General features: G+C 44.2%; 1 protein-coding gene across 1 annotated transcript in view; it reads right to left on the bottom strand.

Moving 5' to 3' along the window:
- Positions 1–25593, bottom strand: part of ccdc33 (coiled-coil domain containing 33) — a 355995-nt gene that overhangs the window by 184271 nt on the left and 146131 nt on the right. Inside the window, exons 6-8 of the mRNA XM_063070154.1 lie at positions 4746–4855; positions 3432–3533; positions 1261–1352 (exon numbers count right to left, since the gene is read on the bottom strand). Coding sequence (XP_062926224.1) covers positions 1261–1352; positions 3432–3533; positions 4746–4855 — 304 coding nt within the window. The remainder of the gene's footprint in view (positions 1–1260; positions 1353–3431; positions 3534–4745; positions 4856–25593) is intronic.

The raw sequence follows: 25593 nt of genomic DNA, 5'->3' as shown, positions 1-25593 counted from the left end.
TTATTCTCCTCCATAGATGGTGCCTGACTTGCCGAGTTCCTCCAGCATTTTGGGTGTGTTGCTCAAGATTGGTACAGGGCAGAAGAGAACACCATTAACACGTCATACACCCAGATAAACCCAGCTCCCAAGTATCTATCCAGTCCTAAGGCGACCATGGTACGTGCTGGTGCGACTACAAAAATAAACCCTGACCTGCTAAAACAATCACCCGCAGGAATCTGAGAGGCCTAAGATGGAGGTGGTCGACAGCTATTGATGGGGGAAAGGGAGAGACAAGAAGGAGTAAAAGAATTCAAATATTAATGACACCTTAGCTAGGAACCTGACACCTGAAATAGAAACCTGAGAGGCTACTTTTTGAATGTAACTGATTGAGCTTCTCGGTGAAGGAGCAGATGCCAGTACTAAACAACTTTAAAATGACAATTGGATAGACGGAAAGGGTTCAAAGTTCAAAGTAAATTTATTATCAAAGTACATATTTGTCACCTTATACTACCATCAAATTCATTTTCTTGTGGGCATTCACAGTAAGTACAAAGAAACACGATTGACTCAATGAAAAACCACGCACAACAAAGAGAGACAAACAACCAAAAGGCAAAAAAAAAGACAAACTGCAAACACAAAGAGGAAAACAAATAACAATAAATAACTAAATAATTCTGAGAACATGAGTTGTAGAGTCCTTGAAAATGGAATTAATTCAGTGTTGATGTGAGTGAAAATATACACTCTGATTCAGGAGCCTGATGGTCGAATTGTAATAACTGTTCCTGAACTTGGTGGTGTGAGACCCAAGGCTCCTGTGCCTCGTTCCAAATGGCAGCAGCAAGAAGAGAGCATCACCTGATGGTACAGGTCCTTGATGGTGGAAGGTTATTGCCTAAACACCGTCAAATGAGATGAGCTGGGATCAGATAGCTTAGTCAGCATGGAACATTTGGGCTGAAAGGCCAGCTTAATGCTCCAAATATCTACAGCTCCATATTGAGAACTTTCTCCTTTCACAAAGACCTATTCCTAGTTTAAATGGAAAGTTTTCAATCCAGAACATTAACCTTTTCCTTCTTCATGAATGCAGCCACTGACAGTCTCCAGGACTTCCTACCTTTATTACAGATTACTTCATGTTTTGAGTGTTGGTCAACTAGACACCACCCCCCCCCCCCCCAACGCAGTTCCTGGAATGCCTGAGAGGTAGGAATTGCAATTTATTTTGTTAATGAATTCAGTAACTGTAGCCCACCCACTTACTTGTAGGATTCATAGTCAGGAATGATCCTGGCTACTGCAAGGAGTGGGCCTGAGGGGTCCTTCAAAGGAGACTTCACTGCGCGAAGCAGCACCTGGGAGAAACGTGAATGTGGTTAATGACAGACTGCAGAGTGATGGTCACCACACTAATCAACATGGAGGCACCCCTTCCACCCCGACTCACCTCAAGCTCCAGGACACCACTTCAGAAACTTATCAGTGCCCAGCTTTCACACAGGAGCAGCTACTTTGAGAAAGGAGGAAGCTCCTAACATAGAATCATAGAGTTATACAGCATGGAATCACACCCGGCAGCCCATTTGGTTCATGCTGGCCAAGATGTCAAATCCAAGCTAGTCCCACTTGCCAGCATTTGGACTGTATCCTTCTGAACCTTTCCTGTCCATGTAACCCTCCATCTATCATTTACAGGTTGTTATTGTACCTGCCTCAACCACTTCCTCTGGTAGCTCACTTAACATTCATAAAACTTTGAAAAAACTTTATTCTTCATATTCCTTTTATATCTTACCCCTTTCACCTTAAACCCATGTCCTCAAGTTCTCAATTCCCCAACTCTGGGAAAAAGACCGAGTATATTCACCCTATCAGTTCCTCTCATGATGTTATACCCTCTCTGTCTCCTATGCTCCAAGGAATAGTGTACTAGCCTGCCCTATAACATCCTTTTCTGCACACTTTCCATTTTAATAGCATCTTTCCAACAGCAGCTTGACTAAAACTGCTGGGAATCAGACTGAGTCCCCAAATCTGCTCCCGGAGCAGCTGGAGTGGGCCCAAGCCTCAGTCCCTGTTCATCACACCAGCAGGGCAAACATGGACAGCAGTCAGAACACAATATTCCAAGTGTGGCCTAACTAGAACTCTGTATTAAACTCTATAGAGCTGCAGTATTACCTCTTGGCTCTTGAGGTCAAACCCCCGATTAATGTAGGACCATACACCACACGCCTTCTTAATCACCCTATCAATTTGCACAGTAACTAGAGAGATCTATGGACTTGGACCTCAAGATTCCTCTGTTCCTCCACACTGCTCAGAATCCTGCCTACAAGTTCGAACTTCCACAGTGAATTACTTCACACTTCCAGGAACTGAACTCCATCTGCCTCAGGACAGCACTTCCTGACGCTGGGTGAATCCTCACAGGAACTTTTTCCATTAGACTATCTGCTTTGTCCTCCACTAGCCGCACTGCCGAGCACCATGACAACTATGACATCATCAGACTGCGACAAAGAAGGGAATTAGCCCCTCCTCAACTTCCATCCATGCCGGAATTCTTTTTGGGGGACAAAGATATAACGCATGACCCCAAACGCGAATGTTACTGCTGTCTGAAGGAGCCATTCTTGCCATTAGTTAATTTTGCGCCCATTTGATAAGATTTAATGTATTTTCAATGTTTCTGTCTGGACTTTTGCCCCAATTCCATTACTCCAGTGGGCATTGTGTTGGAATTGTTCAGAAATCCGAGGCCCAGTTGCCCAATAGAATGGGAGGGAACCAATTTTCTCAAAAAAAACCTCATTACACCATCCCAACCAGTTCAGGGAAATCCAGGACACATCAGCAGTACCAAGAAGGTCTGTTCCAGACCACCCCTTGAACTCAGCCAGGAGCACAGATAATAGCTGAATTTGTAATACATCAAATGCCTTGGTTACCATGGCAATGCAGGAATAAGCCAACACAGAGGGGGGTGGGTTGGTGGAGGATGGCAGGGGACAAACCAGGACCCTCCCTCTACATTTTCAAGAGATCCTAATCCATTTCTCTGAGGCAATATAAACCCATCAGTGAAACAGGGAACAATCACGGCCAACACATTATAAAGGGTAGACTGTAATAACCCAAGAAGTATTTTCAGAATCGAAGCAATTAGCAATTTTAGTTGCATTGAAAATTTAACATCTGCATATATTAATATTAATATCCCATGAGTGACAGGTGATCTTTTCAGCTTTCAAATACACATTTAGGGTCATTACATCCCTAAGTAAGGTCGATTTTCAACATGAACGCTATTATATAGTAGTGGAGAAATGTGAATAACCACAGGGGTCTGCTAGATTAATATCGCAGTTCTTTTGATATTTTTCCCCCCTCAGAAGCATTTTCTTCCCATTCAGACACAGTCTGAGGCCTACCTCAAAACCAGTGAAAGCAAATCCCTCCTGTCGAGGAATAACGCTGCCTTTCCGAACGACGGTGACATATAATCGAATGCCAGATGGGATGCTTGGGTGTGGCTAGAGTTGAGCGAGGGGAGAGGGGGGGAGGAAAAAACACAAACGCACACAAAAAGGTCAACATCGCTCAGATGTCATTAAACGGGGGAATTGATCCCTGCACCAGCTCCAGTGGGAGAGACCCAGAGTGACAATACAGGATGGATGAGTCTCAAAGGAAATTTAAACCATCATGTCTTCGTTGAAACTCAGACTACAACATACAGATTATCCATATGAATGCATTTAAGGGGAAAGGCAGAATTTGCATTTATAGAGTGACTGTCACAACCTCAGGACATCCCAAAGCCAGTGAATCCCATTGCAATGTGGGATACTTGCTGGTCTATTTCCACACAGCAAGCTCCCACACACAAGACCATGACAGACCCCAGATTATCTATTTCGGTCACATTGGGTAAGGGATTATTGCTGGTTAGGATAGTGCAAGGCCACCCCTGAAGATATTTTCAATAGTGGTTATACCGTAGAAAAGCCTCAACAGAGTGGACTTGGAGAGGACATTTCCTATGGTGGGGGAGTCTAGGTCCAGAGGGCACAGCCTCAAAATAGAGGGACATCCATTTAGAACAGAGGTGAGGAGGAAATTCTTTTAGCCAGAGAGTGATGAATCTGGAATTCATTGCTACAGGAAGCTGTGGAGGCCAAGTCATTGGGTATTCTTGATAAATCAGGGTATGAAAAGTGATGGGGAGAGGGCAGGGACAGAAATGGATCAGCCATGATCAAGTGGTGGAGCAGAAGTGATGGGCTGAATGGCCTAATTCTGCTCCAATGTCTAATGGTCTAGTTGTGACAAACACGGCAGAAGATTGGTGGAGAGATGTGAGCAGCACCACAGCCCTCACCTCCACCTTGACTTAGGGGGAAGCCTTTACAGCAGACAGGGTTAAAGGTCGGGCTTATGGCTGAAGGGTCCTTACTGATGATGGTGGGAGGATGATGTCTGTAAAGACAGAATTAGTGGGAACATTTCAGAATGGAGGAGAACCATGCTTTGCTTCTGGCGCCGAGTCGGGAAACTCAACGGCCAAGTAGAGCAAGAGCCCAAAACTGGAAGAGCTCCTTGTAGCATGGAGTGCCAGCAAGATCCTGTAAGCACTGAGCCAGGAAACAAACAGGTCATCTTCTGCTTCTTAGTGATTCTGCCTGAGGGTTCACTGTTAGCCAGGACTCCACAACCTGCCCACACCTCGAGTCTTTTTCACTCACCTGTATGAGCTCAAGGTGGTAATGATGAAACATCTGCAGATAGAGCACAGGAAGGCAGTAGCTGGCTAGTAGCTCTTTGCTTCTGCTGTCTGCAACACTCACAATCACCACTGTGGGGAGGTGGGAGAAGGGCAAAAAGACATTGACACAATCTAAACACCATAATCATCATCATTATATGCCATGTTGTATGATTGGGCGATCAACCATGATTGTTCTTGGCAAATTTTTCTACAGGAGTGGTTTGCCATTGCCTCCTTCTGGGCAGTGTCTTTACAAGATGGGTGACCCCAGCCATTATCAATACACTTCAGAGATTGTCTGCCTGGCGTCAGTGGTTGCATAAACAGGACATGTGGTATGCTATTCATACGACCATCCACCACCTGCTCTCACAGCTTCACGAGACCCTGATCGGCGGGGGGGGGGGGGGGCTAAGCAGGTGCTACACCTTGCCCAAAAGCGACCTACAGGCTAGCATAGGGAAGGAGCATCTCACACCTCCTTTGTGAGGGACGTTATCTCCACCCTACCTCCCAATCTATACACTAGGGCATTCAAACCCAGAAATTTCATGCACTGCATCCACACTGTGTAGCTTTTGAGCACAAAATGCTAGGAATGACTTCTTGAACAAGGCAAAAATATAAAATTGTCATAAATTTTGCTACAATACAGAAGACTGTTCATTCCATCAGATACATACTGGCCCTTTGTAGAGTAATCCGGGCAGACATTATTGGCAAAGTATTTAACTTCAAGTGTTTATCTAGAGCATATAACATAGAACAGGCTATTTAGCCCACAATATTTTGCCAACCTTTTAAGAGGTCGATTTACCCAGCACCAGCAGCTACCTGGGCAGCATCATTCATCAGGATGGTGGGACCAGGGACAACATCCAGTGCAAACTCCACAAAGCTAGAAGTGTCTTCAGATCAATGAACAACTTATGGGGATCAACCAAGTACAGTGTCCACACTAAGGTGAAGATGCACCAGACCAGTGTTCTGTCCACGCTCTTGTTCGGGTCAGAATGCTGGTCCATGACAGACAGCGACCTTACCAAGCTGTCGTCATTCCACACCAGAAGTCTCAGGAAGATCCCCTGTATTTTTTGGCCAAGGAAGATCTCCACTCACACCCTACTCCTTCAGAAAGAGATCACGGCCACAATCATCATGACGAAACACTGGAGATAGATTGGGCTCATGATGAGAAGGGAGACCAACTCCATCATCAAGGCAGTATGTAATTGGATCCCCGAAGATTGGAGAAAACGCAGGAGACCAAAGGCAACTTGGTGCTGTACCGTAGAAGAAGAAATAATGACCCTGAATTGCACCTGGGGCACAACAGAGAAGATGGCCAAGGAGGACCTTCATTGCTACTCTAAACACCAGCAGCATAATGGGCAGTAAGTAAAATCAATCAGACCCCTCCCACATAGCCCTCCATTTTTATAGAACGTAGAACAGGTCCTTGCTCCTTATGTCAAATTTCTGTTCAGATATCTGATTCCTTTTTGAAAACCACAATTAAGTCTGCAGCCATCACACCCCAAGGCAGGTTATTCCAAATTAATATCACTCAGTGTTACGAGAGGACTTTCACCTGTACTTCAGAATCAATTCCTCAGGAGTGGAATGCCTCTGGCTCATGGAACAGCCTTCATTATGGCATCACAGCTAGGCAGGGCCATGAGGAAGGCTTTTGGCACATTGGCCTTATCAGTCAGGCCACTGAGTACAGAAGCTGGGATGTCATGTTGCATTTGTACAAGATTTAAAGAACGATGAACTTTGTCACTTGAACTTTGAAACATCAAAATATGCAGTAAAATGTGCCATTTTGATTCAATGACCAATACAACAGTCCGAGGGTGAGCTGGGAGCAGCCCACAAGTCGCTAACCCTAACCCTAATCCTTTGGAATGGGGAGGAAACAGGGGTGCATGAAGGAAATGCAGGGAGTACGCACAACGACTTGCAGGCAGCGGCAGGAATTGAACCTCAATCAAGTGATCATTGGCGCTGTTAAACAACACCTTGCTGCTACACTACCATGCCAAATACACCCCCCCCCTGCCCCGCCAAATAAGTTGTTGGTGAGACGTAATTTGGAATATTGCATGGTCACCCTTCTATAGGAAAGATGTGATTAAGCTGGAAAGAGTGCAGAGGAGATTTAGGAGGTTGTTGCCAAGTCTCAAGAGACTGAGTTACGGAGGGAGGTTAAGCAGGTTGCTATGGTTTTCTTTGGAACATAGGAGAATAAGGAGTAATCTTAAAGAAGAGAAACTATCACAAGGGGCATAGATGGTGTCAAAATGCACAGTCTTTCCCCCGGGGTTGGAGAGTCAAGAACCAGAGGGTTTAAGTTGAGAGGGGAAAGACCTGCGGGGCAATTTTTCAACTCAGAGGGTGGTGAGTATATGGAATGAGCTGCCAAAGGAAGTGGCTGAGGCAGAAGCATTAACAATACTTAAATACACACTTGAAACAGACACATGGATAGAGAAGGGTTAGAGCAGGGGTTCCCAACCTGGGTTTCACGGACCCCTCAGTTAATGGTAGGGGTCCATGGCATAAAAAAAGGTTGGGAACCCCTGGGTTCGAGGGAAATGGGTCAAATACAGACAAGTGTAGGATTAGCATTAGCATGCATCAGTTTGGTCAAAAGGCTCCTGTCTATCAGCACGGACTAGAAGGGCCGAGATGGCCTGTTTCCGTGCTGTAATTGTTATATGGTTATATGTTATATGATGTATGACTCTGTGAGCATCAAAATCCTTCAAGGTTTTAACAAATCTTCTCTCAAGCTCCTTTGCTCCAAGTTTGAAAGCCTAATCTAGCTGAAATCCCTAATTTGTGAATTTATTGTAGTAAACCCCCTCTACACCATCAATATGCTCTTCACAACCTTCTTAGACAGTGTCAGTACCATGACTGCAAAGAACATTTTGCTAATTATTCATTTATTTATTGAGATACAGTGTGGAGTGGGCCATTCTGGCCATTCAAGCCGCACCACCCAGCAACCTCTGAATTAACCCTACCTTAATCACGGGACAATTTACAATGACCAATTAACCTACCAGCCAGTATGCCTTTGGACTGTGGGAGGAGACCCACAGCACAAAATCCTTATAGAAAACGGCGGGAATTGAACCCGGGTCGCTGATACTGTAAAGCGTTGTGCCAACCACATTACTGTGCCATCCCATATTGGTATCATGATTGGCAAATATGCTAAATATTCCAAACTTCACATAAACACTGTTAAAGTATCAGTCAGGTGAAATTCCACCATCAATCATCTACACTTAGTGGCCACTTTATTAGGTATACCTGTACACCATAAGAAGAACATAAGACAGAGCAAAATTAGGCCACTCGGCCAACCAAGTCTGCTGCGCTATTCCATTGTGGCTGATTTATTATCCCTCTCAACCCCATTCTCCTACCTTCTCCCCATAAGCATTGATGACCTGACTAACCATAAAATAATTGCTGGTGCCAGATGGGGTGGTTTGAGTATCTCAGAAGCTGCTGATCTCCTAGGAATTTCACACACAACAATCTTTAGAGTTTACAGAGAATGGTGCAACAAACAAACAACATCTAGTGAACCACAGTTCTGCCGTAAAAACGCCTTGTTAATAAGGGAGGTCAGAGGAGAACGGCCAGATTGGTTCAAGCTGACAGGAAGGCCACAATAACTTTTATAACCATGTGTTACAACAGCGGTGCGCAGAAGATCGTCTCTGAATGCACATCACGTCGAAGCTTGCAGTGGATGAGGTATAGCAGCAAAAGACCATGAACATACACTCAGTGGCCATTTTATTAGGTACAGGAAGTATCGAATAAAGAGGCCAGTCTGTGCATTCCACCTCAGCTCAAACTCCAGTTACAATTCTGCCAGATTTATATTCATAACTCTTCACTCTATTCTGACAAATGATGTACCAGCATCAATGAAATTCCTGGCATTCCAAATATAGTAGATTCCAGTTAGTTGGGCCATTAGTTAATTGGGGTAGCCACTTATCTGAAACAACTATTAAAAAACAAAAACTAATCAAGAAAATAGCCAGACTTCCCTTCAGTTTTTTGGGACACTACACCTTTAATTGGGATAGAAGGCTGTTCTGATTACTATATTAATGTCTCCACAATCTCTTCAGCTACCTCTTTCAGAACCCTGGGCTGTAATCCATCTGATCGAGATGACTTAGCTACCTTCAGATTTTCCAGCTTTCCAAGAACCTTCTTCCTAGTAATAGCAACAACGATCACTTCTGCAGCCTGACACTCCCGCATTTCCAGCACTCTGCTTGTGTCTTCCACAGTGAAAACTGACGCAAAATTCTTCTTAACTTCCTCTGCCATTTCTTTGTCCCCCTCTCAGGCATCATTTTCCAGTGGTCCGATATTCACTCTTGCTTTCTCTTTTACTCCTTACATATCTGAAAAACCTTTTTGTATCAAATCTGGGTCATTCAATAACACTAAATCCAGAATTGCCATTCCCCTAGTGGGCTCAACCACAATCTGCTTTAAAAAGCAATTTCGTACGCATTTACAAATTCACTTTCTTGAGATCCAGTACCAACCTGAATTTCCCAATCTATCTGCACAAATAAATCCCCCATGATTATCACAATATTGCCCTTTTTACATGCCCATTGTAATTTGCAGCCACAACCTGGCTACTATTCAGAGGCTTCAATATAACTCCCATCAGGGTCTTTTTACCCTTGCAGCTTCTTAACTCTACCCACAAGGATTCTACATCTTCTGAAACTATATCACCTCTTTCTAAGGATTTGATTTCATCTTTTACCAATAGAGTTACCCCAACTCCTCTGCCTACCTGCCTCTCCTTTTGATACAAAGTGTATCTTTGGATGTTAAGCTCCAAACTATGATCTTCTTTCTGCCACGATTCAGTGATGCACACAACCACAACGTCATACCTACCACTCTCTCACCGTGCTACAAAATCAACTACCTTATTCCGTATACTGCATGCATTCAGATATAGAACCTTCAGTCCTGTATTCATCACCTTTTTTTGACTTTGGCCCCCTGTTACACTTGAACTCATCCCACTGACTGCAATTTTGCCATATCATCTGCCTGCCCTTCCTCACAATCTCACTACCCACTGCATCTACTTTTATACCAACTGCCCTATCACTGGTCTCACTGGCACGTTGCACAGGCAGCAATCCAAAGATTACTACCCTGGAGGTCCTGCTTTTCAGCATTCTGCCTAACTCCCTGGATTCTCTCTTCATGACCTCCTCCCTTTTCCTACCTATGTCATTGGTAGCGATATGTACCACAACTTCCGGTGTTCACCCTCCCCCTTTAGAATGCCGTGAAGCCGATCCAAGACGTCTCTAAACCTGGCACCTGGGAGGCAACAGACCATCTGGGTGTCTATTTCACATCAACAGAACCTGCCTTCTGCTCCTCTAATTATGGACTCCCCTATCACTACTGCACTCCTCTTCTCCCCACTTCCCTTCTGAGCCGCAAAGCCAGAGACCTGCTTGCTGCCGCTTCCGCCTGGTTCGCACCCCCCCCCCCATTTTATCCAGAGTGGTACACTTATTATTGAGGGAACAGCCACAGGGGTACTCTGCACTGACTGCCTATTCCCTTTACTAGCAGTTACCCAGGGATCTGCTTCCAGCAATTTAGGGGTGACTAGCTCCCTGTTACTCCTGTCTATCGCCTCCTCATTCTCCCATATGAGCCAAAGGTCACTGAGCTGCAGCTTCAGTTCCTTAACACAGTCCCTAAGGAGCTGCAGCTCGATGCACTTTGTGCAGATGTAGTTATCAGGGAGACTGGAGGTCTCCCAAATTTCCCACATCGCACAGAAGGAACATACCACTATCTCTGGATCCATTCTCCATGCACTAGCTATGTACTAACAGAAAAAAAACTTACCAAAAGCTTTCCTAGCAGGCCAGGCAGCATCTCTGCCTGGCCTGCTGCGTTCACCAGCAACTTTTATGTGTGTTGCTTGAAATTCCAGCATCTGCAGATTTCCTCGTGTTTGCGTCCAAAAACTTCCTTTCTTACTTAGTAAGAACCTCCTCCTGTGCTTGCCCAAGCCGGTTCTCGCCTCAGCCTGCTGAGGCAAAGCCGGACTACTCAAACAAAAACTAATCGAGAAAATGGCTGGCATTCCGCCGGGCACCAATTCAAAAAGCAGTGATTTTTGATAATATTATTTATTATCTTGACTTTATACAGGAAGGTCCATGATCTGCACTGATTTTGTTTACTTACGGTCAATCAAAAGAACATGGCTGCAATGACTTCTTCAGTTGATAACTATTAGGAATTAATATACAGTTTTATAACACTGTAATAGTGTTTGTAGTGTTCTAATCTGTTCTGCATTTTATTTAACTGCATAATTTGTTACTCAGTTAAATGTTAAGTTTGTCTTTGTTACACTTTTTATCTTTCCATAAAACCTTGGATAATTGGGACAGAGGCTTAATTGGGCCAAAATGTACTGGACCTGATGTGTCCCAATTATCCAGAATCGACCGCATTTCACCCTCTATCCGAGGAGTAACAGACCAATATTTGGAGTTAACAGTCTATTGTCCTGATGCCTTTGAACGGCTTGTGATCAAACTGTGAGGCAGCTTACACTCTACCTCTGTACAGAAATTGTTCCACTAGCCACACATATTAACTTAAGAGGCGCTTAAAATGAATGGGTTATTTTCTTTCAGGTCAGAGCCAGACTGTCTAATTGAGCCCCAAAATGGTTTAAATGCGTGCAGAAGATCTGGGTCTGGTCAGCAGCTAGATGAGAGCATGCGCTGGATGGCAGAGGTCCCTGATGATGGATGCTGCTTTTCTACATGAAATGTTGTCGCAGGAAAGCAGCATCCATCACCAGGGATCCCCACCGCCCAGGACTTTGAGTTCCTCCAGCATTTTGTGTTTGTGCAGATTTTTTCTTGTTTGTGATTGGACCACCCAGGGCATGCTCTCTTCTTGCTGTTGCCATCAGGAAGGTGGTACAGGAGCCTCAGAATTTTCACCACCAGGCTCAGGAACAATTATTACCCGTCAGCCATCAGGCTCTTGAAGCAAAGGGCATAACTTCACTTGCCCTATCATTGAAATGTTCCCCAAACCTATGGACTCACATTCAAGAACTCTTCATTTCATGTTCTCAATATTTATTGTTTATTTATTATTATCATTATTTCTTTCTTTTTGTATCTGAACAATCTGTTGCCTTTTGCATACTGGTTGAACACCCAAGTTGGTGGTGTCTTTGACTGATTCTGCAATGGTTATTATTTTATTCTGCATTTGCTGAGTATGTCCACAAGAAAATGAATCTCAGGGTTGTATAAGATGATGTATATGTACCTTGACAATAAATAAACTTCGTACTTTAACTTTGAAGTTTACAATAATCTAAGCTTGGACAGGGTTTGCCATCTGCACTCAGGCTGTTTGATCCCTGGAAGAACCTCAACTCCCAGGAGCCACACCTACCTGTCCTCTCTGGGGCTGTGCACTGTGCTAGTCATTATTCAGCAGAAGTCAGGAAGCCTTGCCTAGGAATACGATTATGTGACGCTAACATCACACTATTACAGCGCCAGTGACCTAGGTTCAATTCCCACCACTGTCTGTAATGTGCTTGTAAGTTCTCCACGTCACTGCATGGGTTTTGTCTAGGTTCTCTGGTTTCGTCACACATTTCAACTCCGGACAGAATAAAATGCCGTAATGAGCAGTTCGGAATGGGATGCATCATGATGGGAATCCCACCGAGCACAGAGGTACATCAAATGATCTTCCTTTTTGACAGCACAGAGAGAATAAAGCCCACATAAGGAACAGCAACTTTAAGGAGGCAATGGCAAACCACTTCTGTAGAAAAAAATTGCCAAGAACCATCATGGTCATGATATCATGGTCATAATTAGATTAGATTAGATTCAACTTTATTGTCATTGTGCCGAGTACAGCTACAAAGCCAATGAAATGCATTTAGCATCTGACCAGAAATGCAAGGAATAGTGTTATTTACAAAATAACTGCAAATGAAAAAAAGTGCTACAGCACACAAATATAAAAGTACTGAGACAGTACAATATGGATGCAATATTGCTTAGCGCTGTGATGTGAGGTTCAACAGTGTCACAGCCTCAGGGAAGAAGCTCTTCCTGTGCCTGCTGGTGTGGGAGCAGAGGCTCCTGTAGCACCTGCCGGATGGGAGGAGAATAAAAAGTCCATGGTTAGGGTGAGTTGCATCCTTGATAATGCTTTTCACCCTGCCCAGGCAGCGTTTATGGTAGATGTTCTCAATAGTGGGCAATTGGGTGCCAATAATCCACTGGGCAGTTTTCACCACACGCTGGAGTGCTTTGCGGTCTGATACGGGACAATTGCCATACCACACTGAGATGCAGTTGGTGAGTATGCTCACAATGGTACAGCGGTAAAAGTCCGTCAGTATCCTGGGACAGAGATGAGTTTTCATCATGCTCCGCAGGAAATAATGATGATTAAAGGAATGGGGGTAGGTCACTTGGATCCTTGCGTCTGCTCGGCACTGAACAAGATCACAGCTGAACTGAACCTGGTCTCACTTCAAAGTTGTTGCCTGATTTTTGTATCTCTTAACAGCATCTCACCTCCTCCCCAACACACACGCATACATTCATGCGCATACACACACGCGCATACACACACAGAGCCATGGGCTCTGCAGCTTGCCGTAAACCATTGAGCTTGAAGGTTTCTCGAGCACCTGTATTTACTAATTGCTGTCTTAACAAGAGTCATTAAGCCCTTGTGCTTTCTGTTTAACTGTGTCAACTTAATTGTGACCGGCACGAGTTTTCCACATTCTGTGATTATTTAAAGTGGATTCCTAATCAGAGCTCATTGCTGTGTTGAGAATGATTTGTATCGCAGTGTCATTTAGTTGTGCTATCACTGTTCTGTTCAAATTCCTATGTACAATCTCGTTTCACCTCTACGTGGGAATTTGCCGCTCCTCCTCACCTGAGTTCAGTCGTTGCCAGCATGCACTGAGATAATAAACAACACAATTTTGACACAGAGTGCGTAAAAACCTAAGAGCTCAGGCAGAGCTTAGAAATACATGTCCAACTGGGGAAAGGATTATCTGCAAACTGAAGAACAGACAATAAGGTGAGGAGGATAACACTGAAAAACAAAGATCTACTTTCTGAATACTTTTGGATGTATGTTATGGATTTTGGGCTGTTGATCATGATCATCACCATGAAATTTCCCTATCATGCACCATTTTTTTGAAATCACCTATATTTGTTATTTCAATTTATAATACAAGTCTGAGTAAATGATGCCAAAATTAAGGAAGGCAGTTTTGTTGGTCTATAAATCAGACACGTTATCAATGACAGACAATTCAAAGCACTTACAGTGGAACCAGAGAAAATCGCAAGGAAGGCATTCAAAGATGTTATTGAAAATTTCCTCGGCAAGTACAGAGTACCAAACTGCGTACAGCTGGTTGAAAACATGCTTCAAGCACACAGAACCATGAAGTGCACTACGTCACTAAGTTTTAATTTTCTGCATTCTCATTTAGATTTCTTCCCTCTAAATCTTGGTGCTGTCAGTGATGAGCATGAAGACGGGTTTCACCAGGACATTGCAGTCATGGAGAAGCAGTATCAGGGCAACTGGAATCCAACAATGCTGGATACTTAAGTGAGAAGCCTCAGACACTGAGTACAAATGAAAACCATCAACAAAATATTTTTGGCTTGGTTGGACTATCGTAAAGCATCAGCACCATTATGTAATTATAATCATTATACTCAATAAAAGTTAATTTCATGTTTCTCCAAATTCCTACATGATACAAGTAGCCCGACAACTTCAGGTAGTCTATCATAAACAAAAAAAACTTCTGAAGAAGCAACACTTTTGAAAAAATTTGTCGCCCAGTGTAATAGCTATTTTGAGAAAAAAAATTAATGAAGCAAGAAGTCACATACCTCGGACTGCCTAGAAATGAATCAGGTAAGGTCAGATCCTTTAAATAAAGGAAAAGTTGTTCAAGACTGCATTTGTGTGTGAGCCCTGCACCCTTACTCCACACAGTACAATTATGTGTAAGTGATATTAAGTAACACTATATTAGCCATAGGTAACACTATATTTGGCATTTTTTAATTACTACCCTGATGTACTTATGCTTGGAATGATCTGTATGGATTACATACAAAACAAAGTTTTCACTGTACCTCTGTGCATGTGACAAGAATGGACCATTGCCAAATGCTCGCAGAGGATCCATACCAAAGTTGCAGAAGTACACCAGCAACCTATTAAGCACCAAATCAATTAAACTTCCTAAGAAATTCCACTAGAAGAGCAGTATGCCACTTGATAGGACTTGAGGCTTCAGAGTATTGATAACCTATTCCTGCCGTTTACAAATTAGAGCACAGATGGTATACAGTAAATTTAAGAGTAGCATTATAAAGTAATTTGTGGCAGGTGTTCCAGGAGAAATGTGTGAAAGCAGAGTTCAGAATGGCTTTTAATTAGTAATTGCATTTTTGACTATCAAATAAAAATAAATGTGTTAAAGATATTGTTAGTGCCGTGTGATCTTAATGTTCATCATGTGAGTGCACGTGCATATACATATGTGTGCATTATGCCAACGTGCATGTGTGTGTGTGTTTTAACCTTTTTGGTATCTTTGCCTTTGTAGATAAAATGAAAAGAGAAAAAGCAAAATGTCCAACTGTCTTTGACTTGAGAATAAACGATAGAAAAATTAACATATAGAAGGGTTTGAGGACCAAGATGGACCTTGTTTGTTCTGAAGTTCCCACTAAAGAGAGAGCGCTCATCGGGGAGTGGGATGAAGGTGTCGAGAGAACGTGGCTCCGAATCTGGGCGCAGTCCCAGCTCTGCAGGGGATACAGGGGAGCTGGATTCACTCAGTCTGTTATTGCTTGCCAATCACGGACACACAACCCGCTAATCAGCTGGAAATTCAAGCAGGATGGCAGAAACTCAGAGCAAAGGGAGGATTTGAATAATTTATGCTCAACCTCTCAGAGCCAAATGTGCAAGTGGAATGGAAGTCTGCGAAAACCCTTTGCATTTGTCCCAAGGTTAAAGATTGTTGTCACTCGTTTCAAGGCCCCATCTAGGTTTCTGAAAAATCATGATGATACTTCACAGTTTCAAATTTTAGAATTTGATCTTAAAGAAATGGTTGCACCCATAGGCAGCAGGTAGAGTAGTGGTTAGCGTAACACTATTACACAGCCAGTGACTGGGGCTCAATTCCCACCGCTGTCTGTAAGGAGTTTATACGCCGTCCCTATTAGCTGGGTTTCCTGCAGAATTTCTGGTTTCCTCCCACATTCCAAAGATGTACAGGTTAGTAGATTAATTGCTTACATGCTTGTAATTCAGCAGTGCAGACTCATTGGGCCGGACTGTGCTAAAATAAAATAAAATAAAATCATGGTCTAGCACAGCAAATCAAAAGCACAAGAATGTATAAAGCTGTAGGGGGTAGTGGACTCAGCCCAACACATCACAGGCATATCCTTCCCCCACGTTGATAGTATCTACATGAGGTACTGCCTCAAAATGGCATTTTCAAAGATCCCCATCATCTGGGTAGCTAATATCAGCTAGCAGGTACAAATACTAGAAGTCCCACACCACTAGGTTCAAGAACAGCTACTTCCCTTCAACCATTCAGTTCTTGACCAACAGAACCGGAATCACCTCCTCAGTATAGCAATGGCATCATCTCTTTGCACTATAACAGATGTCTTTTATTCTAATTGTTTCTTTTCCTGTAAAATTTGTTTTTTCTTATGAATGATGTCTCTGATTCTATATGCCTGTGATGCTGCTGCAAACAAGTTTTTACTTGCATATATAATTGACCATAAACTCAACTCTTGACTTTAAGTTGTTAAGGACACGGATGTTGTTTATCAATTTTTCCACACTTTGTGGAACATTTATATGGACTAGATCACAGAAGCTGCCTCCACTACCTCCCGATCATCTTCCTCTGAGCAGGAGAATTGTTCTGTGAATTACAGACTCACTGTGGGTTCCAAGAACGGTCAGTAACATGGAGTATCCATAAGTCAGAAACACTACTGGGTGAAGTCACAAAAGTTTCAGTGGCAGGTTAGTTAGCTACAGGTTAGTATATATTCCAGCTAATTTCAGATCTTAGTTACTTAGTTAATTAGTATAGATCTGTATTACAGGTGTCAGATATTCCAGACACAGGGGTTGCCAGACTTACAGAATGCCGCATAAGTAAGTTTCAGCCTGTATGGCGATCTCACACATAAGTAAATGCAACAATTTACATGTTGTCTAACTAATTCACATACTCTATCACAATTTATGGGGCCATTCGGTCCATTGAGTTCATTCTGGTCCACAAAGCAATCCCATACCCCTTTTACTTTCCCATAATTTATTGTCCCTCAATTACCTTCAATCCCTTACATCCCCTTCACTAATTCTTCAACCACAGCCCTGCACTAGAGTAATTTTATAGTTACTGATTAACCTATCAGCCAGGGAGAAGATGGGGCCTGGGTTTAGTGCCCCAGCTGAGGGGTGCCACCGCCCATCGGGCAATGGTCTGTGTTATGTTTTGTCACTTCAAAATATTAACATTGACGACGGGGTTTTTTAAAATGATCCCAGGACAGCTTCTGCCAGTTTAAGCACGGCGAGACTTTCAAGTCTTTTTTAAAGCGCAGTGAGTAACGTCATGACAGAGTAGCACATGCAAAGATGTTGAGTTTCAATAAAAAGCACCCCTCGCTTAAAGTAAAGACAAAGTTGCACTCATATTTCAGACTCCTGCATCTTCCTTTGCAGGAGGTTAATGTTCTGAAATTACAAAACATAACTGTCTGTCCAAGTGCCAGTCTAGATTTTGCACCCGTCTCCAGCCTTTAAGCCATAACATTGAGAGAGCTGCCAAATTATGCACAGCTCACAGTTTCATCGCCTTCACGTTCCGGGACTGATTCAAATTCCTGAGCACTGCCAACAGCAGACTATCTCTGGTCACCTCATTATAGGAAGGATGTGGAAGTTTGAGGGAGGGTGCAGATCAGAATTACCAGGATGCTGCCTGGATCAGAGAGCTTGTTGTATGAGGATAGGCTGAGCAAGTGAGAGCTTTCCTCTTCGGAGTGTAGGAGAATGAGGGGATGAATGTAGGAGAATGAGGGGGTGACAGTGATGTACAAGGTGATAAGAGGCATAGATAGCATAGACAGCCAGAGACTTTTCCCCAGGGTGGAATGGGTCAACACAAGGGGGCATAACTTTAAGGCAACTGGAGGAAAATGTAGGGGATATGTCACACATAGGTGGTGGGTGTGTAGAACGTACTGCCAGGTGGTGCTAGAGGGAGGTACACTAGGGACATTAAAGAGGCTCTTAAATGGATGTAAGGAAAATGGAGGGTTATGTGGGAGGGAAGGGTTAAACAGATCTTAGAGTAGGTTAAAGTGTTGGCACAACATCGTGGATTGAAGGGCCGATACTGTGTTGGTTGTACTGTCATACCTTCTATGTTCTCTGTAACAGCAGAGACAAGGTGAGCATCAGCAGACTTCCCTGCAGTGTACTGTTTTAGTCAGATGTGAAATGTCAGATGTCAGATGTTTTAGTCAGATGTGGGTTTATATGGGAGGCAGGGTTTAAGGGTTGGCACAACATTGTGGGCTGAAGGGCCTGTACTGTGCTGTACTATTCTATGTTCTATGTAACAGCAGAGACAAGGTGAGCATCAGCAAACTTCCCTGCAGTGCACTGTTTTAGTCAGATGTGAAACCTGGGCAGAAATTCACTGGGTAACAGCCTGTCAATTGCAAGTTGAGTCGTTACTGGATCTGAGTGCAGTAATCACATCCATTGGTGATCAGATCTGCACAGCAGCTCCAGGCTACAGTTTGGTAGGTCTAAACCGATAAAAATTCATCAGTCTGAAACATCCGTTTCTTTCTCCACCCCATCTGTGCCCTTTTCAGCCCCGTTTGTGGACTTCCAGCCCCACTTGAGCCTTTCCACCCCATCCGTCCTGCTGCAGGCTTCCTACATCTGCAATTTGTTGCTTGCAGTACGATAACAGGTACGTGCCGAAATAACGGAGCTGAGCACTTGTCTGACACTACACCAGCCTCACCATCCCACCCCTTCCCACTGCTCCAGCTGCAGGCTGGAGCCAGTGACAGTGAGCAGGAGGAGGGAATGAAAATCCCCATTAACTCATAGTCAGAGGGAGCCATGCTGAAAAGCGAGAATCAAGACACAGCTGGTCCACCTGGGTGGAGGATGAACAGAGCAATGCTATCAAACACAGCGAGCCTGAACCCTGTACAGATTGCTTGCTGATCTGCCGTGGGCTTCACAAGGCCCTCTTGGAGAGCTGCCAAGTGGTTATCATTTACTTTGTATTTATCTCATTACGCATGTGCCAGCAGACTTGGGGTAGGTAAGGCTTCAGCCAACTCAGTTGGCGAAAGGGATCAAGATTCTTCGGGTACCTCATTTTCCCAGCCTGTTCCTTTGCAGTCACTTTTCTTGGTATTCTTGAGATACAGCACAGCAGCAGGTACTTCTGGCCTGACGGGTCTGCAAAGCTAAATTACACCGATGTAACCCATGAGCCTATTATGAGAGGAAGTCAGAGCACTTGAAGTAAACCCCCACGGTCATGAGGAGAACATTCAAACTCCTTACAGGCAGCCGCAGGAACTGAACTTGTGCTGCTGGCGCTATAAAGCGCCGCACTAGCCACGACACTACCGTGCCACCCAATTGTCAATTCTCTGTTCAAACTTTCAGTCCCAGCCATTCCATTCTCCTTGGAGCACCCCACCCCCCCAAAGTGCAATGCCATATCCTTTGGGTGTGTTTCTCGTGTGCATCACAGCCTGGCACCACAGTTCTGATGCAACAGCACGTAAAAGAGCAGTGAAAACAGATCTCCCCACTATGGGAGGCATCTATAATCATGGATACCAACCATCTGTAACTGTAATACTTTATTCTGAACATATTCTGAATACTTTATATCCATACCAATTTACCATCTGGGTCATGCCTTCTTCTCGCTGCTATCATCAGGGAGGAGGTACTGAAGCTTGAAGTCCCATACCACCAGGTTCAGGAACAACTTCTTTCTTCTTGTTGTCCCTTTCCCCGCCCTGTGGTGCATCAGGCGGCAACCTTGCTGTTCCATTAGCATGCGTTTGGTTTTTATGAGGCCGAGTTTCCAGTTTGACACTCAACCCAACAGGGATAGATAGCATGCAAGGAACCAGCCAGATTCAAACCCAGGACCATTCGCTTCGATGTCTGGTGTTGATGCCACTACACCACCAGCCGGCAGAAACTACTTCCTTACAACCATCAACTTCTTTAATTGAACTACAAAACCCTAACCCTATCTTGGCAATGAAACACAATGACCCACTTCTTACACTACTGTGGACTTAAGCGTGTTTTTGCACTAATATCTTGTTTTGCAGTCTTCTTTGCTGTTGAATGTAATTCATGTACGGTTTATGTATAATCGATGTTGTCTGTGTTATCTGTACCTGAGTGTTTGTGATATTTGGCAAGCAGATTTGTCATCGTCCATGTACTTGTGCACATGATAATAAACTTGATTTGACAATAAACTCAATTGTACTGTAATGTTTTACAGTAATGTTTTCTCCTTCAGATTATTGTAGAGATACGATACAGTAACAGGCAGATTCTCTGGGACAATGAGCCCACCTCCCCAATTCACCACCCATGTGACCAATTAACCTACTAACCTGTGTGTCTTTGGAACGTAGGAGGAAACTAGAGCACCCGGAGGAAACCCACGTGGTCCAGTTTGCCTACATTTGGTAAATCTCCCTTTAAACAGTTCCCATCCATTTACCATGTCCTGAGCATAAGTGGAGCAGTCTTGTGCCATAATTTCTGTGCAGGGTGCTAACCTCCATTCCAGAGTACAAGCTGCACAGGGAAGATGCAGAGTAAAACTCCCGCCACACCACCCTGGCACAAATAGCATGCCCACAACTCACTCACCTTAACCCATACATTTTTTAAATATGGGAGAAACCCTGAGCACTCAGAGGAAGCCCATGTGCTCCTGGGGAGAACGTACAAACTCCTTATGGACAGCAGTGGGAATTGAACCCGGGTCACTTGCGCTGTGATATGCTACCATGCCTCCTCTTCTGGCAGAAGCCACCTTTGGCCACCTTTGGCCATCCATGAGAACCACATTTTCATAATATTGACTTTGTTAGTCCCCCAATAGGGCTGATGCCCCTCACACTGGTCATCCCCAGAATAACCCAGACCCAACATCCTCTATACACACGTCCATGAATTATCCTGAACCTGATTCCCTGATCAGCACTACCCATGTCATATTCTCATCTTGCCAACTCATCATTGGCTCTATAACCCTTGGATGCCCCTGACTAATCCCTGATCACTCATCTTCACCCCATTCTCTCAGCACCCCCATCCTTTGAAAGCCCACTCATTCAGACCTCCAGTCACCAGCCCTCTCTGTGCCCACCCTTGGATAATGGAACTGCTTTACCAGTTCAGTGGTGCCCACCAGCAGAGAGAGGTCATGTTGAAACAACCGGCAACAGGGTTGGAGGGAGTGGAGGAAACTTTATGAGTTCCCAATAACTGGAAAGTGCTTGTTGAAGATGTGTGGGGAGCAGGCTCAAAGTGAACCTTCAGATGGGAATTGGAGGTATACTTGACAAGGTAACACTTAACTTAAAAGATCTTGAGATGTCTCGGTTTTCACTAGTGGAAGCGTCATGAACAATTAGACAAGGATGTTAATATTTATATATTTATTTATTGAGCTACAGCACGGAATAGGTCCTTCGAGCCTAATCATGGGACAATTTACAACGACCAATTAACCTACTAACCGGTACATCTTTGGAATGTAGGAGGAAACCGGAGCACCCGGAGAAAATCCATGCGATCACGGGGAGAACGTTCAAGCTCCTTACTAACAGTGATGGGAATATGTACCACCTTGGCCTTTGCCAATGACGTGGCTTTGTGAGTGATTCCCACAAAGGCATATCTAAGAACCTCACTTTCCTAGAAAACTTCTATAAAAATACTAGTCTTGAGGTTAATCTTAATAAAACATGTTAGAGTAAACCGGTTACTTTTATCTGGCTATTTAATAAAAGTAAGATCAGTTTTATTCACCCAAGATTATGGGAAAATACCTTGTCACTACGACAGACCCCTGGATAGGATGTTCAAGTGATGGTTGGTTTGGTAGACTAGAGAACTAATACTTTACTTGAGCAATATCTGGAATGGGTGCGCTGTCTCATCAGCAAAGACTAGGCTGGCAGAGGGAATCTTAACACTAGATCTGGACAGGATGTTTCTTATAGAACATAGAATACCATAGCACAGTACAGGCCTTCCCCAACCCACTCCACCCCCTTATTATGCTAAACTTTTAACTTACTCAAAAATCAATCTAACCCTTCCCTGTTATTTAGCTCTCCATTTTTCAACCACCCATGTACCCGCAGTATCTAAAAGTTTCTTGAATCCCCCACTAGTGTATCTGCCTTTACCTCTGCTCTTGGCAGGGCATTCCATGCACTTACCACTTCTTGTGTAATGAACTTACCTCTGACATCCCTCTATATCCAATCACCTTAAAATTATGCCCCCTGGTATTAGCCACTTCCACCCTGGAGAAAGTCTCTGCCTATGAACACGATCTATGCCGCTTACCATCTTGTATACCTCTATCAAGTTACCTCTCATCCTCCTTCACTCCAAAGAGAAAAATCCTAGCTCTCTTGGCCTATCTTCTAATAAAGGCAGCACCCTGGTAAGCCTCCTCTGCACCCTCTCTAAACCTTCTACATCCTTCCTATAATGGGGCAACCAAAACTGAATGCAATATTCCAAGTGTGATCTAACCAGGGTTTTAAAGAGCGACAAATGTTACCTTGCTGCTCTTGAACTCAATCCCCCAACTAATGGAGGCCAACACACCAAACACCTTCTTAACCACCTTCTTAATTTGCATGGCAACTTTGATGGATCTATGGACATTGACTCCATTCCCCATTCTCGTAGGAGAGTGTAGAAGGGGGGGGGTCACTGTTCAAAAATAAGGGGTCTGCTCCTCTAAGACTGAGATGATAAGACATTTTTTCCCTCAGAGGGTCATGACTCTCTGGAACCCAGTTCTACAAACGGCATTGGAAACAGAGGCTTTCAATGCTTTGAGGACAACAGCACTTTTTTAAAAATTTATTCATTCATTTACAGGATGTGGGTGTCACCAGCTAAGCCAGCATTTATTGCCCATCCCTAGTTGCCCTTGAGAAGATGGTGATAAGCTGCCTTCTTGAACCGCTGCAGTCGCTGAGGTGTAGGTACACCCACAGTGCTATTAGGGAGGGAATTCCATGATTTTGACCCAGTGACAATGAAGGAAAGGTGATGTGTTTCCAAGTCAGGATGATGAGTGACTTGGAGGGGGATTTTCAAGTGGTGGTGTTCCCAGGTATCTGCTGTTCTTGTCCTTCTCTGATGGTAGTGGTCGTGGGTCTGGGAGGAGCTGCCTTACTAACTTTGGTGTGTTGTTGTAGTGCATCTTTAGATAGTACACACTGCTGGAACTGCTCATCAATGGTGGAGGGATTGGTTGCTTGTGGAAGGGGCATCAATCAAGTGGGTTGCCTTGTACTGGATGGTGTCAAGCTGCTTGAGTGTTGATGGAGCTGCACTCATCCAGACGAGTGGCGAGTATTCCATTACACTCCCGACCTGAGCCTTGTAAATGGTGGACAGGCTTTGGGGAGTCAGGAGGTGAGTTACACGCCGCAGGGTTCCTAGCCTTTGACCTGCTCTAGTGGCCATGGTGTTTAAATGGCTAGACCAGTTCAGTTTCCTGGCAATGGTAACCCCCAGGATGTTGATGGTAGGGGATTCAGTGATGGTGATGCCACTGAATGTCAAGGGACAAAGGTTAGAGCCTCTCCTGTTGGAGATGGTCATTGCCTGGCACTTGCATGGCTCAAATGTTACTTGCCTCTTGTCAGCCCAAGCCTCGATATTGTCCAGGTCCTGCTGCATTTGGGTATGAACTGCTTGACTATGTAAGGAGTCATGAACGGTGCAGAACATTGTGCAGTCATCTGTGAACATCCCTACTTCTGACCTTATGATGGAAGGAAGACCATTGATGAAGCAGCTGAAGATCGTTGGTCCAGGACACTTCTCTGAGGAACTCTTGCAATGCTGTCCTGAGGATGAGATGATTGGCTTGCAACCACCACAACCATCTTCCTTTGTGTCAGGTATGATTTCAACCAGCAGGGGGTTTTCCCCCTAATTCCCATTGACTCCATTTTAGCTAGGGCACCTTGATGCCATACTCGGTCAAATGCTACCTTGTTGTCGAGGGCTATCACCCTCACCTCTGGCATTTAGCTCCTTGGTACGAGGAGGTGAAGAGGTCAAGGAACTGAGTGGCCTTGACGGAACCCAAACTAGGCATCCAGTTATTGTCAAGTAGGTGCTGCACGATAGCACTGTTGATGACCCCCTTCCATTACTTTGCTGATGATTGAGAGTAGGCTGATAGAGCAGTAACTGGCTGGGTTGGACTTGTCCTGTTTCTTGTGTACAGGACATACCTGGGCAATTTTCCACATTACCAGGGAGATGCCGGTGTGGTAGCTGTATTGGAACAGCTTGGTTAGTGGTGCGACAAAGTTCTGGAGCACAAGTCTTCAGAACTATTGCCGGGATTTTGTCTGGGCCCATAGTATCCAGTGCTTAGTACATAGACAGAAAGATTGCCCGGGGTCTCCTTTTGAACAGAGGATGCACTCAGATCTGCCATGATCTTCTGAATGGTGAGCAGGTCCAAGTCTAATTCATAATTTAGTTCACATACATGTGAACAATTGAAGTTTACAATAAACTAACAGTTTCTGAGGTAGGTAATTGATACCTAATGAATATTGAAATGCCTAGATAGATTGGACATTGAAAGGATGTTTCAATAGTGGGGGAGTTTAGGGCCAAAGAGCACAGCCTCAAAATACAAAGGTGCCCTTTTAGAACAGAACTGAGGAGGAATTTCTTTAGCCTGAGAGTAGCGAATCTGTGGAAATCTTTGCCACAGATGGCTGTGGAGGCCAAGTCTGAGTATATTTAAGACAGAGGTTTTTAGGTTCTAGATTAGTAAGGGTGTCAAAGATTATTGTGAGAAAGCTGGGGAATGGGGTTGAGAGGGATAAGAAGTCAGCTGCAATTGAATGGCACAACAGATTCGATGGGCTGAAAGGCCTAATTCTGCTCCCGTCTTATGGAAAGGTAAATCAAACACAAGAGATTCTGCAGATGCTGCAAGTCTGAAGCGATGGGCAAAATGCAGGAGGAACTCAGCAGGTCAGGCACCATCCATGGAGGGGAATAAACTGACATTTCAGGCTGAGACACCTTCGCCAGGGCCGGAAAGGAAGGGGAGAGAAGCCAGGTTAAGGGTGTGGGGGAAGGGGGAAGTACAAGCTGGCAGGTGATATGTGAAACAGGTGAGGGGGAAGCAGGATGGGTGGAGGAGGGGGTTGAAGTAAGAAGCTGGCAGGTGATAGACGGAAGAGGTAAAAAGCTGAAGAAGAAGGAATATGATAGAAAAGGACAGTACATAAGGACATATGAAATAGGAGCAGGAGTAG

Source organism: Mobula hypostoma, chromosome 18 (genome assembly GCF_963921235.1).
Source record: "Mobula hypostoma chromosome 18, sMobHyp1.1, whole genome shotgun sequence".
In the NCBI taxonomy this organism is placed as follows: Eukaryota; Metazoa; Chordata; class Chondrichthyes; order Myliobatiformes; family Myliobatidae; genus Mobula; species Mobula hypostoma.
Note: the sequence above shows the minus strand (reverse complement) of the source record. Positions and strands in the feature narration are given on the sequence as shown.